Here is a 17208-nt window from a genome sequence, read left to right as displayed (position 1 = left end):
CTTCCATCAAGTCATCTGTGATTTTATAATGTCTATTTCCAAAGGACTTACAAATGAACAGTGTTAAAATCTGAAATAACATTTCTTTATTTTTATAAGCACACTTGTTCTGTTAGGTTGTGCACGAATCATACTCAAGTATAGGAACACAAATGGTTCAAATTACGCATCGCATTCTCAGTGTTGCCACAAGGGGCGCTAGAGCAGGCATCACTGTAAAAAGATAATTTCAAGACAAATTAAGCACAGTGGGCTTAAATTTTTTAGCAGATTAAACAAAATAGAGGCTATTTTTCCAGAGCCCTTGATTAGTAGTTACCGATACCGATATCTAGAAAACAGGGAAACTGTTCCTTTAGGCCCAAAACATCCCCAAGTACGTTAACGCAAATGCTTAGAGTAATGTGTAAATTCATACGTCGTTGTGTTCTGATGTGTGTCAGAATGCAATTTGCAAATACGCATTGCATTCACAGTGTTGCCACAAAGAGTGCTAATGCAGACATTATTGCAAAAAATATAAACATTTAAAAGAGCACCTATTATGGTTTTAAACATGCCTAATTTTGTTTTAAAGGTCTCATACAATAGATTTACATGCATCCAAGGTCAAAAAACACTTTAATTTGCTCATAATTTAAATTGCAGCATTAACTTTTTTTCCCAGTGTCAAAAACGATTTGTTCAGTGATCCGTTCTAAAGGATTCATTCTAAACTCCTCCTTTCAGAGAGCCTACTCTGCTCTGATTGGTCAGATGTCCCAGTCTGTTGTGATTGGTCTACCGCTTAGTGTAGTGTTTGAGGGCGGGTCAAAGCTGTTCGCAAGCAGCCAATGAAGACCAGAGGTGGGTTTTTTGTTACAAAATTACGTAGGTTAATACAGGAATACGTCTGGAATTACTAACGACTCGTTTCAGGTGTTCAGAATCGGTTCTTTTTTTGGGAGTCAATAACTCCATTTGTCGTACACTTTGACATTTTTACATTCACAAACAGCTATATAACACACGACATGAAAGGTAATATTTGAAAAACCATAATAGGTGCTCTTTAAGACAATGTAAGCGCATTGGGTTACATTTTTTTTTAGCAGATTAAACAAAATAGAGGCTATTTTCCCAGAGCCCTTGTTTAGCAGTTGACCGATTTTTTAAATGGCCCATATGATATCTAGAAAACAGGGAAACTGTTACTTTAGGCCCAAAACATGCTCAAGTACTTGAACGCAAATGCTTATAGTAAAGTGTAAATTCACACATCGTTGTGTTCCGTTTTGAGTCAGAACGCAATTTGCAAATATGCACTGCATTCTCAGTGTTGTCAAAAGGGGCGCTAGAGCAGACATTACTGTAAAAAATAAAATCATTTCAGAACAAATTAAGCGAAGTGGGTTAACATTTATTTTAGCAGATAGAGGCTATTTTTCCAGAGCCCTTGATTAGTGGTTGACCGATTTGTTTAAACGGTCAATACCGATATCTAGAAAACAGCTCCTTTAACATAAACATACTTAAGTACGTTAACGCAAATGTTTCAAATTACGCATCACGTTCCATGTTGCCACAAGGGGTGCTAGAGCAGACATTACTGTAAAAAATATAATAATTTCAGGACAAATTAAGTGCAGTTGGCTAATTTGTTTTTTGCAGATTAATCCAAATGTAGGCTATTTTTCCAGAGCACTTGATTAGTAGTTAACCGCTTTTTTTAAACGGCTGATACCAATATCTAGAAAACAATTCCTTTAAGCCCGATATGTACTCAAGTACATGAACGCAAATGCTTATAGTAATGTGTAAATTCACACGTCGTTGTGTTCTGATGTGTCAGAACGCAATTCGTAAATATGCATTACATTCTAAGTGCTGCCACAAGGGGCGCTTGAGCAGACATTACCGCAAACTTTCGCCTTCTTTTGTCAATTTTTCCTTTTCGTCAACAACTGTCATTGCGAAGAAACAGTTTGAAGAGAATCATGCAGAGAATGCTAACGTTAGTTAAACTGTCGACATGTTTATAGCTAGCTATGTGAATAATCGCGCAGACATTTCAAGGTAACTATCACCCCCCTTGAGTAATGAGGTTTTAAAACCACCACAGTAGCGCAAGAACGCAACTATGTACAATGGTACTGCACGCTTGTAATACGCTAACTAAACATTCACGTCTATGTTTGCGTACATGCGTAGAGTATATTTCTTGTTCATACACATGAATGACTCGGTATAGACTCTTGGTGATTTTTCTGACGTTTTACGTATATATAATAGATCACCTTGCGAAGATTTGCAGTACACATGGTGTTCAGTTACTCAAAGTTGAAGTTTTGATAAAAAAAATAAAATAAAAAAAAGAGGACGTTTTGTGATTTAACTGCTAAAGACAAGTCTATAACGCACACTAAACAAACCCTTCGGAACAGTCTGGCTGAAACTACTGATGTTTTCAGTCAAGCTTGCCAAATAAAAACAAAAAATAAAAATAAGCCATTTTTCGTGCTTGCATAACCGGCAACTTACTTTTCCTGTTTCTAGCTCTTCCACATTCACATTTTTACACAAATTTTTATTCGTTTAAAAATTTACTGAATTTTCAAGGCTTTCAGGAGCAAAAAATAGACACATAATGAAACGGAGAAAAGAGACTTCCTCTCTTGGTCTTGTGGTGTGTTGGCGATTCACTCATCTGATATGTGTGGGAAGTGTTAAGAACAAATAGTGCCTTCAGGACGGGTGGAATGGAGATGCTACTGTCCCGTAATAAAGGACATTTACCCATAAACAAAATGGGGACATGTTATTTTGAGTTACAAAGGTCGACAATAAGCAGAGCGCTGTATATCAACTGTCACGTAGCGTGCAATGAGATACTGCCGTGCATTGTATGATATGTCGAAGGGACACTTGGATAAAGACCTCTGACTGACAGCATTTAGTAGGGAGGGGTAACACATTTCCAACCACATTTAAATGTCCACACACGGACTAAGTAGGTGAAAGTGACGGTAAAACTGCATGTGATGCAACCAGACTGCAAAATGTGAAGTTTATGCTGAAAATTACCATTTAGAATAATGCGAATATTTTGTGTCAAACAAAATGTGCTTAATGGCACTAAAACTCATTACTCGTAAAAACATTTTTTATGCTAAATATTATTTCTTATTCCTTTGGGGTGAAATACAGCCCGGACATGTTCTTAATGGGTTTCATGCTTCATTAATAGATACAGTTTAGCATTGTTACACTCCAGAAACTCATTCTAAAGATGGTGTCTAGTCGTGCCCACGCCTCTGTGAAATGTATCTCCAGTCTCAAACAGGGTTTAAGTTAGCTTAGTCTAGAAGGAAAGCAGTTCTGCTTGGAAAACCGCGAGTTTTATGAGAATGTCGAAGTCTATTGATAAACAAAAGAACTATTCAGACCTGCAGACGATTTGAGACGCTTCCCGAAACCCCCAGAACCCCAACGAGCGTAAGATAAAGTTTCCATGTCCAAAGGGGTAAAACGGAAAGGTTAAACACACACATACACAAAAGGCCTCTTACACACACACTTACGGAACATGGTGTTGAACTGTTGGGGGTTCAGGTTCCACTTGCCCCATGGAGTTTTGTGGCCTTTTGACTGGGCGTAGTGGGCGTGGTTAAACTCAGGCTCCGTCCCAAAGGAGTCTAGGACCCTCAACATGCACCTAAAACATACACAAATCAAGTCACCCTTGAAACCTCTGGGGGGAAAAAACCTGCCTCTGAAATGCCGGCATGTTGGCCAATGTGTGTGGCACACACCAGTGTTTCCTGCATTGCTATTCAGGAGAGGCCCTATATATGAAATATGAAACATTCAACATAACTTAAATGCTTGAATAGTATTTATTGTGGGTAGAGCCTGAAAACATCGTAACCACATTTTGTAAAACAAATTAAATTCGTTCAACCACCAGCAACATATCTGATGCATGGATTCGTCTGCATTTCAACATCTTCAATATGTGTTACAAGACAGCAGATTAACATTTGCAGGATGCTTTTCAGAATTCGCCTAGACTACGACATGTACGAAAGAAAAAAAAAAAATAATCTGCAGAATGTTTGCGTTCAGATTTCGTCTAGATTATGACGTACAAAAATGCAAACGTACGTTCATGAGACACTTGCTTTTAGAATTTTTCTAGACTAAAACGCAAGAACGAACATCCACAAGACACTTCTTTATAAAATTTGTCTGGACTACAACATGTACTAAGAACATATTTAACTCCACGAGATGTTAGCTTTCAAAATGAGTTTGGACGATCACATGTATGACAGAATGAACAAACATCCGCAAAACATTGTTATAAAATTCGTTTGGTCTACAACTTGTCGAAAGAACATACCAAAATTCACGAGACGTTGGCAAGATGCTTGTTTTTATAATTTGTCTGGAATATGTATGAACGTACGAACGTACGTCAATGAGATGCTTGTTTTTAAAAATTCACCTGGACTACAAAATATACAAAAGAAAGAACAAGCATTTAAGAGACACTAGTTTATATAATTTGTTTTGTTTTTATAATTTTATAATTCGTTAAAATTTGTCTGGACTACAACATGTACGAAAGAACGTATGAACGTCCACAAGACACTTGCCTTCAAAATTAGTCTGGACTACGACATGTACGAAAGAACAAACAAACATCCACGAGACACTTGTTTTTAAAATTGGTCTGGACTACAACATGCACAAAGATCCACAAGATGCTTGCTTTTATAATTAGTCTGGACTGCGACATGTACTAAAAACACAATGAACATCCACAAGACGCTTGTTTTTATAATTCGTCTGGACTACCAGATGTATGACAGAATGAATTAACATCCACAAGACGCTTGTTTTAAAATTCGCCTGGACTACAACATGTATGATAGAACCAACAAACATCCACAAGATGCTTTTTTTTTTATTCGTCTGGACTACACCATGTTCAAAAAACAAACAAACAAAATTCGTCTGGACTACAACATGTACAAAGAACATACTAAAATCCATGAGACGTTAGCTTTCAAAATTCATCTGGACTACCAGATATATGACAAAACAAACAAACATCCACAAGACACTTGTTTTAAAATTCGTCTGGACTACACCATGTTCAAAAAACAAACGAACATACATGAGAGGCTTACTTTCAAAATTAGTCTAGACTACAACATGTATGACAGAACGAATTAACATCCACAAGATGCTTGTTTTTAAAATTCGTCTTGACTACAACATGAACAAAGAACATAAAAAATCCACGAGACGTTAGCTTTCAAAATTCGTCTAGACTACAACATGTATGACAGAACGAACAAACATCCACAAGATGCTTATTTTTTTCCGTCTGGACTACACCATGTACAAAAAAACAAACGAACATACACGAGATGCTTGTTTTCAAAATTAGTCTAGACTTCAACATGTATGACAGAACGAAGGAACATCCACAAGACGCTTGCTTCAAAATTCGTTTGGACTACGACATGTACGAAAGAACAAACAAATATCCATGAGATGCTTGCTTTAAAATTCATCTGGACTATGACAACATGTACAAAAGAACAAACGAACATTCACGAGACGCTTGCTTTCAAAATTCGTCTGGACTACAACATGTACTAAAAACACAATGACCATCCACAAGACGCTTGTTTTTATATTTTGTCTGGAATACGACATGTACGAATGAACGAACGTCAGTGAGATGCTTGTTTTTATAATTAATCTGGACTATGACATATACAAAAGAAAGAACAAACTTCCAAGAGACGTTAGCTTTTATAATTCATCTGGTCTACGACACGTACGAAAGAATGAACAAACATCCACGAGACACTTGCTTTCAAAATTTGCCCGGACTAAAACACGTACAAAACAAACAAACATCTATGTGCTGCTTGTTTTCAGAATTTATCTTGACTACTACACATTTGCATTTCTTGTAAAAGATCAGATTCTGAAACGTGTTAGTTTATTTTCAAAAATACGAGTGTGACATCGCTATCTTGACCTTGTGCGGGCCAACATATTAAATGTGAACACACGACCCTGATTACTCGATAAGCTAAATCCCGCTCATCGCCTGGAATAAAAGCTCGGAATCACACTGGCGCAGTGCAGACGAGATCATCCCCACCAACAACAGCGGACATTCTGTCTCAGTGTCTGAAGGAGACTGGAGACAGAGATGAAACCAGGAGATCAGGTTTACTCATTTAAAAAGACTTTAGTCCGTCAATAATACCCTGCTGTCTTGAACAATTCTCTTGTTTCTCAGAGCTGAAAAAAGAAATAAAAAAATGCAACTAGGGAAGGTCACAGGAACACTCACACCCTTTATATTGTGGTGCTGCTTATTATAGAAATATTTGTACTACCGTAAAAAACTGTGTTGTGGCTAAATGTTAAAAATGCCCTAACCCTATATGCAAAGACATGAGCTGGACTGTTCTGAAAACAGTGAAAAAATTGTGTACTTACTGATAATGGACCCATGATGGGCCCAGAGTTTTCTTGAACTGTGCAAGTCCAACAATGTCTATGTAGATGAGCTCCACAACTTTATCACCCTTTGTAGGGCAACTGGACTTGTTGCCCATGACTTTCTTCATGATCCTGTTGAGAGACAGAGAGACAAACATGGAAAGAGACATAGAAATACACAGGGATAAACAGAGAAGAAATGTCAATCTATATAGTATTTGTAACTCAGCCTTTAAACTTTCTACTGACAATTAAGGACAGTTTCAACCTTGTTACTGCAAACTCAAACAAACCCAGAGCTGCTGAACTCCGGTGGTATCAAACTACAGGGACTAAAGTAATTTGGAAACAATTTTCTATCAAAGTGAAGTGTTAGCCCAGAGATGGAGTCAGCAACTTACTCCTTCAGCTCGGAGAGTGACGCAGAGATACGGATGTCATGTCCGAGCAAGTACAGTGTGGTGATGAGGTCACTCCACTGAACGAGTTCTCCGAGTGGACCACCGCTGAATGCGTTCTCGGCGATCTTAAAACCAGACTCTTTCGTCAAGAGACCCAGGTGCACCAGGATCTAGAAAAAATATAATATTTTTAATAAATATAATTACATAATTTAATATTATTTTTAGTGAAAATATTTACTAAATTTAAATAATTGTGAATAATATCATGAAATAAACATTAATATTTAATTTAATTACGAAGATAATTTTGAAAAATTTGGTTAAAGTTATATATATATATATATATATATACACACACACAGTATATATACACACACACACACAGTATATATACACACACGGTACACACACACACACAGTATATATATATATATATATATATATATACACACACACACGGTATATACACACACACACACACAGTATATATACACATACGGTATATACACACATATATATATATATATATATATATATATATATATATATATATATACACACACACACACACAGTATATATACACACACACACACAGTATATATACACACACAGTATATATACACACACACACACAGTATATATACACACACAGTATATATACACACACAGTATACATACACACACACACAGTATATATATATATATAAAATTATTTATTATACATAAAAAAAGTTACATTATATCAATGAAAAAAATGTATAATATGTTTTATAATTTTATAAAAGGTTTATTAGAAAGTTACAGAATTAACCTAACATTTCACGGCCTGAAATGAGCAACAGTAATTAAATTTAATGAACTAATGTTTTTGAACCCTTTAAGCTGAGGGTGTTTTTAAAGATTTACTGTTTCAGTGGCATACCCAAAATTAAAAGGTTTACAACTCGACAAAAAAAATAAAATAAATAATAATAATAATAATAAAAAAAGGAGGGTCAAGTGTTTGGTATTATTTTGAAGAAAACTTTTAGAAAGTTTTTTTAATGATATAGATTATGATAAATTTCCAAGACTCTCAGCATAAGAAACTACTGACAAATCACAAAAGAAACTTTAAGTTATAGTATTACTAGAGTACAGTTTTTTTTTCCAAGTGTCCAAAAGCCTCTCCAAACAAATAAAACATAATAATTGTACATAAAAAATGAATTACACATGCAAACACAACAATGACTAAAGGTTTGCATAGCATGCAGACATGATTTTAATAATAAGATTCCACAGAATGAGTTTCATTCTGTGCCATTTGAGTCATCTATGAGTATGTGTCATGTACTTGGCGCCATCTCCTGGTGGCCACACACTGAACAGCCACAACATTAAAACCACCTGCCTAATATTGTGTAGGTCCACCAAGTGCTGCCAAAACAGCGCCAACCCGCATCTCAGACTAGCATTCTGAGATGATATTCTTCTCAACACAATTGTACAGAGTGGTTATCTGAGTTATCATAGACTTTGTCAGTTCAAACCAGTCTGGTCATTCTCTGTTGACCTCTCTCAACAACAAGGCATTTCCTTCCACAGAGCTGCTGCTCACTGGATGATTTTTGTTTTTGGCACCGTTCTGAGAAAATTCTAGAGACTGTTGTGCGTGAAAATCCCAGGAGATCAGCAGTTACAGAAATACTCAAACCAGCCCATTTGGCACCAACAATCATCCATGCGATTATCTAATCAGCCAATCGTGTGGCAGCAGTGCAGTGCATAAAATCATGCAGATACGGGTCAGGAGCTTCAGTTAATGTTCTCATCAACCATCAGAATATAGAAAAAATGTGATCTCAGTGATATAGACCGTGGCATGCTTGTGGGTGCCAGATGCGGGGCCCATCCGAGCTTAAAGGGTTAATTAATATGTATCAAAACATCTGATTCTATACTAGAGATCTCTAATATAAGCTAAATATTCATATAATATAACTTAATTTGTTAATAGTTCAGTAGCTGCCTTAGAGTACCCACATAATTCTCAGCTTATGGTTTTGTGGCCTATTTATGCTCTAAATACAGATATGGCTATTGGTACAAGTAAACAGAAAGAGAAGGTTTCCAGATTACATTCTGCTCCAGTCATGTCTATGCAAATTGTTTGGAAATTGTCATACATTTTCTGTCATTTCAATATCTATATGATATATGATTCACAGTCAAATTTTTGTAGAAGTTTATAAGTATAACTATAGGATCGAGTTAGTAAGGGATTGAGGAGTAATGGCGAGATTAATTATATCTAAACAGTCCTAACTGGGGTTATTTCAAGCTTGACATTAAGCGATCTGTTGTGGAGAGACAAGAGTGTGTGTGTGGTTTTGAGTCCCTGCTGTGGCGGTTGGCTGAATGTTAAAGTCAAAGATGCTCTTGGGAGAGTGTGTATCCAGTGCAGTGTGTATATGTGTGTGTGCACCACTGCGATGTGTGAGAATTATTCATTCGGAAGAGGGCAGAAACACAAGTTGCATTATTAAAAGGTGACAGGTACAGTCCCATATTGGCATTCCAACATTTCTTTCAAAATATCTCACCAACCACGCACACACGCAATAGACGAGACTATATGCGACTTACCTTTTTGCGTTTGCGGTGGCGGAGGTTCTGTTTGTTGGCAAGGGAGCGGACAGCGCTGACCCATGGCTCCTCCATGCGTTTGATTCGCAGCATCATCCAGCGGAATTCTTCACGGCTTGACATCACACGATACAGCTCGTCAAAACTCGTACGAATCTCCGTCTAAACAAAAACACAAAATGTCAAACAAACAAACATTATTTGTTTGATGTCTGCAAACATATACAGATGTTGCCGGTCCAGAATGGCCTTTTAACTGCTGCGACTGCTGCGGTAAATGTGCACTTGCTGCTCTAAACCACTAAGTGGTGCTATAAACATACTATTTCAATTACTGAACGCGTCAAAGCTCATTCTCGCGAGAAACAATTTGCTATAGCTGCTGGGAAATAACTGTCGTATATTCACACCTGCACACAAATATCTTGCTAAAGTTGGGGTTAAATGTTTCAATTTAGTGTTTATCCAGTCTTAAACTGCCTGAAATATCGGTTTTCGGTTTCGTGCATTGTAAATCGAGCTAAGCAATTTTTTACTTACTGAAAGTGTAATGATACGCAAAGCAACAAAAATCACAACCAATCAGGCCATATTTGATGTTTAATAGAGGAACAGGATTTTCGGACCAATGAAACCGCCATGCTTTAATTTCAATGCAGGCAGAGCTCCCCAGTGCAGAATGCTGAAAATAGAAACTGCCATGCTTTATTGCGCGACGCTTGTCATGGTTTCGGCTAATTTGGACAAAATCTCATTAACATAGGAGATGTGATTTATCAATTTATTACGTTTTTGAGTTCTGTGTGGCAAAAGAAACATAGGGCGACTCATCCAAATTTGATTGCGAAGTTTTGAGCATCCTAATTAAGGCGAAGTCATTTTTCAGTCGTCACTGAAACCATAACGATACGCAAAGCAACAAAAATCACAACCAATCAGACCATATTTGATGTAGAGAAACGGGATTTTTGGACCAATGAGATTTCAATGCAGGCGAAGCTACCCAGCGCAGAACGGTGAAAATAGCAACAGTAATTTTTTATTGCGCGACGCTTGTCATAGTTGTAATTCAGCTGTGGTAATTGAGAGATTTCATTTTTGAAATTTCAATGCAGGCAGAGCTACCCAGCGTAGAATGGCGAAAATAGAAAACGTCATGTTTTATTGCGCAATGATTGTCATGGTTTCGACTAATTAAAACTAAATCTCATTAAAGTAGAAGAGATGTGATTTATCAATTTATTACGTTTTTTGAGTTTTGAGCAATCAAAATTGAGCGAAATGCACAAAAAAAGACTCCAAATCTTACGAATTAGAACGGTTCACTCACTTTTGTCCAGTTTGACACTTCACAGAAGTGACCGCAGGAAGAAATGCTGGTTTCAGAGCGCTTATTTAAACGACCTGCGTCTTCATGAAATAAACTGTCGAAAATTCTAGAAATAACGACACAAGGATCTAATGTATAAATGTAATATTGAATACTGCTGATGGGTTTTTCTTTTCTTTTTATCTTTCTCTGTCCTGTCTCTCTTTCTAAAGTTAGATAATTATGGTGTGAAGAGTTCATCGCTTTCCACTGTGGTTAAAACTCCTGAAACGGGTGTGATTCACACCAAAGTCCAGCTGTTATCTACAAAACACATTTATACACTTCTCACACTCGCACACATATACGTTTTTCTATTATAGTGGGGACTTTCCAATGACATTTTCTATCCCCTAATCCTACTCCTAAACTCTCACACAAACATTTTTCATCATACATTTTCAATAATCATATCCTACAAATGTTTAATTTTTACTAAGACATTTTCCAACTGGAAACCATTGGCTGGTTCCCACACACGTTTACTTTGCTACACTAATGGGGACATATAATAATTCTATTGTTTTTATATAAAGCTAATTATAATTTCTAAGGACTAACCCATACCCTATGTCTAAAAAATGTAAGCATTAAAAAAAAAAAAAAAAAATTACAATCACTACTTACCAACCCTTCAATAAATATGTATAATTAAATATTTAATATTGCAAATATAAAATAAAATATACAGTAGGTAAATGATAATACTTATAATAAATATTTTATAACATAAAACTAATTTTTATTATAATTTAAAATCATCATTTAATTTACATATGTATTTTTTGTCCCCAATAGGGACGTCCCAAATTGTCCTAAAAGGAAAGTTTTGTCAGATATAGCTTAATTTTGAGTACAAATTTGTCGCCAAAAACAGAAATTTTACTCAAATTGTTGTTTAATGTTTCAGTTATGTGTTTTTGCCAGTCTTAAGCCGTTTTAAATGTTACAAAACAAAATGTAGAGCATTGTAATAAAATTTATCAGTAGAGAAAAGATGTGATGTATTAATTTACTAAGTTTTTTGAGTTCTGTGTGGGGAAAAACATAGGGTGACGCATAATAGTTGGATTGTGAAGATTCGAACATCATAATTCAAATTACGGCAAAGCAATTTCAGTCGTCACTGAAAGCGCAACCATATGCAAAGCGTCAAAAATCACAGCCAATCAGACCATATTTTATGTTTAATAGAAGAACAGGATTTCGGACCAATGGGATATTACTACCCAATAGCGAAAACAGAAACCGTCATGTTTTATTGCGCGACACTTGTCATGGATTGTTTTTATAATAAAAATAAAAAATGATTTAATATACGCATATCCCTAAATGAAGGTTTTGTCCGATTTAGCTCACTTATGGGTACAAATTTGCCCCCAAACTATAGCTAAGCAAGTACACATACTGACCTGTGTATTTCTGTCAGATTCATCATTAATGCTCTTGATCCTCCATGGCAGATGAGGGCACCAGTTCTCAACCTAACAACCACACAAAAAGAGTTAGTGAGTATGTACGTGTGTGTGAAGACTAATGTTTCATTGCACATTCATTGTAAATTACACAAACATGCTCAACTGTATTTTTCATTCCCTCAAGCAGTTTTTTTATGATTTCTTTTTCAAAGTCATTACGCCTTTTATTTATTTATTTTTATTTTTTTTTAAATCATTTATCATGTTTATTGTGACACTGGGTGGAATACACAAAGTATAGACCAACTTCTTATAAATGCAAACCACTAACTGGGCCAAAAACTTTGATAATATTCAGAGAGGATTCACTTTTGTTTTTTCTTTTCAGACCTAAGGAGTTTATATCACTGACAAAATTGAATAAGTAAATATATTATGACATAATTAACCCTGTGACACTGTGTGTATCAAATATGATACACAACATCTGACGGCCTCTGCTTCACTCTCTGTTCAAACTGATGAGCCAAACAAGCTATGCAATGTAAGTTTCACATGTTTATGGCACCATCTAGTGGTTATTTGTGAAAAAAGTGGTTTCAATGTTTATATCGATCTATTTAACTCTTATGTTGGGATAAATGACAGCTTATTTTAATAAAGTAAAAGTGACAGTAATGATTATATTGTTACTGATATTTTAAAATGAGTATTTGCTGAATATAAGCAACTTGTGCTTGGCTAAAATTTTGAATATTATTTTATTGAAAACCCCCCTTTGAAATCCATGTATCAAATATGATACAACAGGCTCTTGAGGTATATCTCTCTCAATCACCATTACATTTCATTCATGCCCACCACAACAAAAAAAAATATCACAGAGCTTTAAAAATTCTGACTGATACATTTTATAAGATATATTTAAAGTGTGAACTAATATTTCTGTGTATTTTCATATATGCAGTGTGCTCTGTCATTGTAAAGATCTCATTAATGTACATTACAAGCTATTATGATGTAATCTTAACATAAGTTCCTGAGACCCAGCAAAAAAAAGTGCATAAAATACATATGATAAAAATTGTTTATTGAAAAAAGAATATTTTATTCATATTGTATTTGATATGCTGAATTGAATTGTGATGCATTTCAGTCCATATTTACAGACCAAGGAGAGGAAGTTGTCATGGCCAAACTCTCAAACATTTGGTATCTCTGAAAAGCCCATGGAGTCCTCTGATAATACCCCAAGATTTAGCATGTATGGGATAAGAAAGACTTAAATAACAAATGTCCTACACAAAAATGAATTGCTGGGCCTCAGGAGGATAATGAACTTTAAAGCATAATGTGCAAACCTAACCCTAAGTGCAATTTTCTTTTTGGTTTTACGATTTCTTCTTATAGTTTGTCTAATGACACTAAAAACTGTTTGATGAAAAAAAAAAATCAAATTTTCTTACAATTCTTTCATATGTCAGGCTTTACAGGGTTAAACACTGTGAAATGTTGCATTCAATAAATAAAAATTAGAGCTGTTAATCAATAAAACATTTTAATCAAATCAATTACATGAGACGCCTCTTAATTAATTGAAATAATCGCAATCAATCCCACAGCAATACTTGCTAAAACATTTGCCAAAATAATTCAATTATTCAATTATTCCATTATTTTCTCTATTACTGAATTGAAAGAAATGGAATGGAATGATTAATTACATAAAAAAATAAATAAATATTTTTTATAAACATTATAAGCACTGAATTAACATGGTACATTGACAGCCTTTATAAAAAAATAAATAAAAAAAAACCATTTAAATACATTTACAAAAAATACAATTAAAGTTTAACAATCATTTAAATAAATTTTCTTTTTTTCTTTTTTATTACGCATTTGATTATATTTTTATTTGTTTAATTTTATCTTCTACATCGCTCCATGGGGAGAATTACCATGTTGAAGGTTACAATGTATTACCATTTAAATTTCCAAAGCAATTTAATCGAAAAGTGTAATGTAGGATACAAAAGTAAAGCTTAATTTGAAGGTCTCCACAGTTAAATTGTCCTTGATGGTCATACATGACATTATAGATCATTAGGTTGGTTACACTTTACAATAAGGTTCTATTTGTTAACATTAATGCATAAGGGATCATAAACTAACATTGATTTTTTTTCCAGCATTTTATATCTTGTTTAATGTTTATCAAAATATTTTAGTTAATTGTTTGTTCATGTTAAATCATACTGAATACAGTAATGTTAGTGTATTAATTTTTTAATGTAAATAATGTTAGTATATCCAGAAATTAACATTAACCAAGATAAATATGTGCTAAAAAAGTATTTAAAAAGTAGTAAATCACAAGTTTGGGAAAATGAACCTGCATCCTTTGTGCAACTAGCCCAGATGCCATTATCCATTTGCCCATCACCTATAAGGTCTTACCTCACTCAGGTAAATGAAGAACGAACAGGTAGATCCGTCAACTCCGTAGTTGCCGTAACAGGGGTCTGAACGCCACATGTCTTTCATCCACTGAAGATAAAGAGAAGAGACATTGGGGGAAAAAAAGTTAGTTCATATCCACATCAGATATGACAAAAATAACACTAGTTATGGTCAACTTTAGATAAGATCACTAGAAAGTGAACTTAGCTTCATATTTGCACACTTGTGTTGTACATAAATTGGGGCATCCCACTAAATACATAATAAAATATTTGTTATAATTAATGAATTTACCCATATAAAATTTGTGTACCAATACCGATATCTGATTATTTAGAAAATCTGCAGATACCAACATTTTGGTGGTTCTGTTTTTTAATGCTACCTTGTTTCAAATCACTGATAATTAATAAACAACTTTCAAATGTAATTAGTACCTTTATTCCCTTATTTGACAATTGGCCCTGATCATCGGTTGTTTTTAAACAATCAGCCAATATCGCTTTTATCGGCTGATACCGATGTTTTGCCGATACATAGGTGTATCTCTAGTAACTAAAAATTGACGATGGTATGCTTATACTACAGTTAGCACAAGTACATGTCTACATAATGTTATAAGAGACATCTTCAAGGTTTTCAATCCTAAAATGCAAACATATTATAAATCCTATTATGTATTTCACATAAAACAGCCCAAGGCGCTGTTGCCAACAATTCCATGTTATAATATATTACTAAATTAATAAAATAACAACACAAATGAGAAAATAAACTGAGATCCACAAAAGTTGATGTGACAAGTTGTAGTACCAAGAATGCAGTTTTATTTCCACTAAAGTTGCAAGTTTTTCAGGTTTAGCTGGTTATTTGCAGAAGAGAGAAATTCTTAGATCAGCTCGACCTTCAAAAAGACTTTAGTTTTCTCTTCCTGGTTGAATCCAATTTCTACCCACAGTACACTCTCACTAGGATGGAGAGGGATGTATTGATCACAGTGTGGTTTAGATCACACTTATCGATTGGTGTTTCTGAGAACGATGGTGTCTGTAAATTTTTACTGAGTCAGCACTTTCAGTGAAGTGACCAAGACAAAAATCTCATATTTTTCCAAAACGAAACACTTCACATTATATAAATGGACAAGCAATTGGTCTTGATTGCTAAAATGTGGAATTATACCTTGTGCGATTTGCGTACTCTTTGCTTGGATATTTCCATTTGTTTTGGCAAATATAGCAAATCAAGCTAAAGTTTACTAGAGTTTAACAAGTAGTATTATCAAATGGAGCATTTCAGACAAAACCTGACAATCACAGAGTTTTAATAATACATTTTTATTTGGATCCCCATTCCTTGCAAAAACAAGCGGCAAAAAGTTCGCTGGAAATAACAACCCTAACCCTAAAGCGTTCACTACTGTTTCTGGGGTCCTGTATTGTAGATATGGTCAATAATGATTTCATGTTGACTTTAAATGACAATGTCATTCTTGTTAAATATGCATAAATATCATAACTAGGTTTCGCTCATTGTTACTGTAGTCAAACAGAGGGATTTTTTTCTGCATGAATTTAAGAGAATTTCCATATCGCTTGCTTAGATGGCCATGGATTTTAATTCCTCTCTGCAAAAACAAATAGGCCAAAAAAACAAAAAAAAAACAAAAAAAAAAAATCAAGACAAAGTTTACGAGAGTTTAACAAATGGTTTGCAAAGACATGGCGTCATTTGGCTTTAGACAAAACCTGACAAGCACAAACTATCTGAACAGCAGAGTAAGGTTTTAACAACACATTTATTGTCTGTTTATTGCCACTTTCCATGCACAGGGTACAAAATAGGGCCAGAAAAAAGCAAAAAAATGTCACGTCTTACTTTTTTCAACAAAGAGTCAATGAAAGAAGGTGCTCAACCTCCAAAAAATGGTCTAGCTTAGAAGGTCAAGCTACATGTTTTAGTTTCCTTTCAAGTTCTATGGGTTTTGCAAGTTTTTCAACCATTCTACTAAACTTTGGGACATGTCTAAATACAGATTAAAACCTTGATTTCTGTAATTTTGTAATTGTCTAGCAATAACTGTGAAATAAACAACAAAATTAAACAGACAACATTTATTAAATTAAAAAAAGGTCAAAAGGAACTTTTTAAGAAGATTTCCGTATTGCTGGAATTTCCATGAGCTGGAATTCTACACCCCCCAACCCCCCCCCCCCAATAAATGATTTTGAACTAAGAAGATGTGTATTAAATCCAAAATCAAGTGTTTTACTTAACAACAAAGTATTTACAACCACTTATCTTTGCTAAGAAGTTTATTCCTTTACTGAAATTTCCCCTGACGTCCATGACGAAATGAAGTAGCACATTCCAACTTCTTGAAGACGTTTGTAAAAATATAACTACTATCCT

The 17208-nt window shown here is 34.8% G+C and overlaps 1 protein-coding gene across 1 annotated transcript in view; it reads right to left on the bottom strand.

Annotated features, from left to right (window-relative positions):
- Positions 1–17208, bottom strand: part of LOC127437982 (alpha-1,6-mannosylglycoprotein 6-beta-N-acetylglucosaminyltransferase A-like) — an 83261-nt gene that overhangs the window by 22028 nt on the left and 44025 nt on the right. Inside the window, exons 5-10 of the mRNA XM_051693180.1 lie at positions 14794–14883; positions 12328–12399; positions 9547–9708; positions 6915–7084; positions 6511–6645; positions 3561–3694 (exon numbers count right to left, since the gene is read on the bottom strand). Coding sequence (XP_051549140.1) covers positions 3561–3694; positions 6511–6645; positions 6915–7084; positions 9547–9708; positions 12328–12399; positions 14794–14883 — 763 coding nt within the window. The remainder of the gene's footprint in view (positions 1–3560; positions 3695–6510; positions 6646–6914; positions 7085–9546; positions 9709–12327; positions 12400–14793; positions 14884–17208) is intronic.

This window comes from Myxocyprinus asiaticus, chromosome 49 (assembly GCF_019703515.2).
Source record: "Myxocyprinus asiaticus isolate MX2 ecotype Aquarium Trade chromosome 49, UBuf_Myxa_2, whole genome shotgun sequence".
Classification (NCBI taxonomy): domain Eukaryota; kingdom Metazoa; phylum Chordata; class Actinopteri; order Cypriniformes; family Catostomidae; genus Myxocyprinus; species Myxocyprinus asiaticus.
The sequence above is the reverse complement of the archived record's forward strand: the minus strand, read 5'-3'. Positions and strand labels throughout refer to the sequence as shown.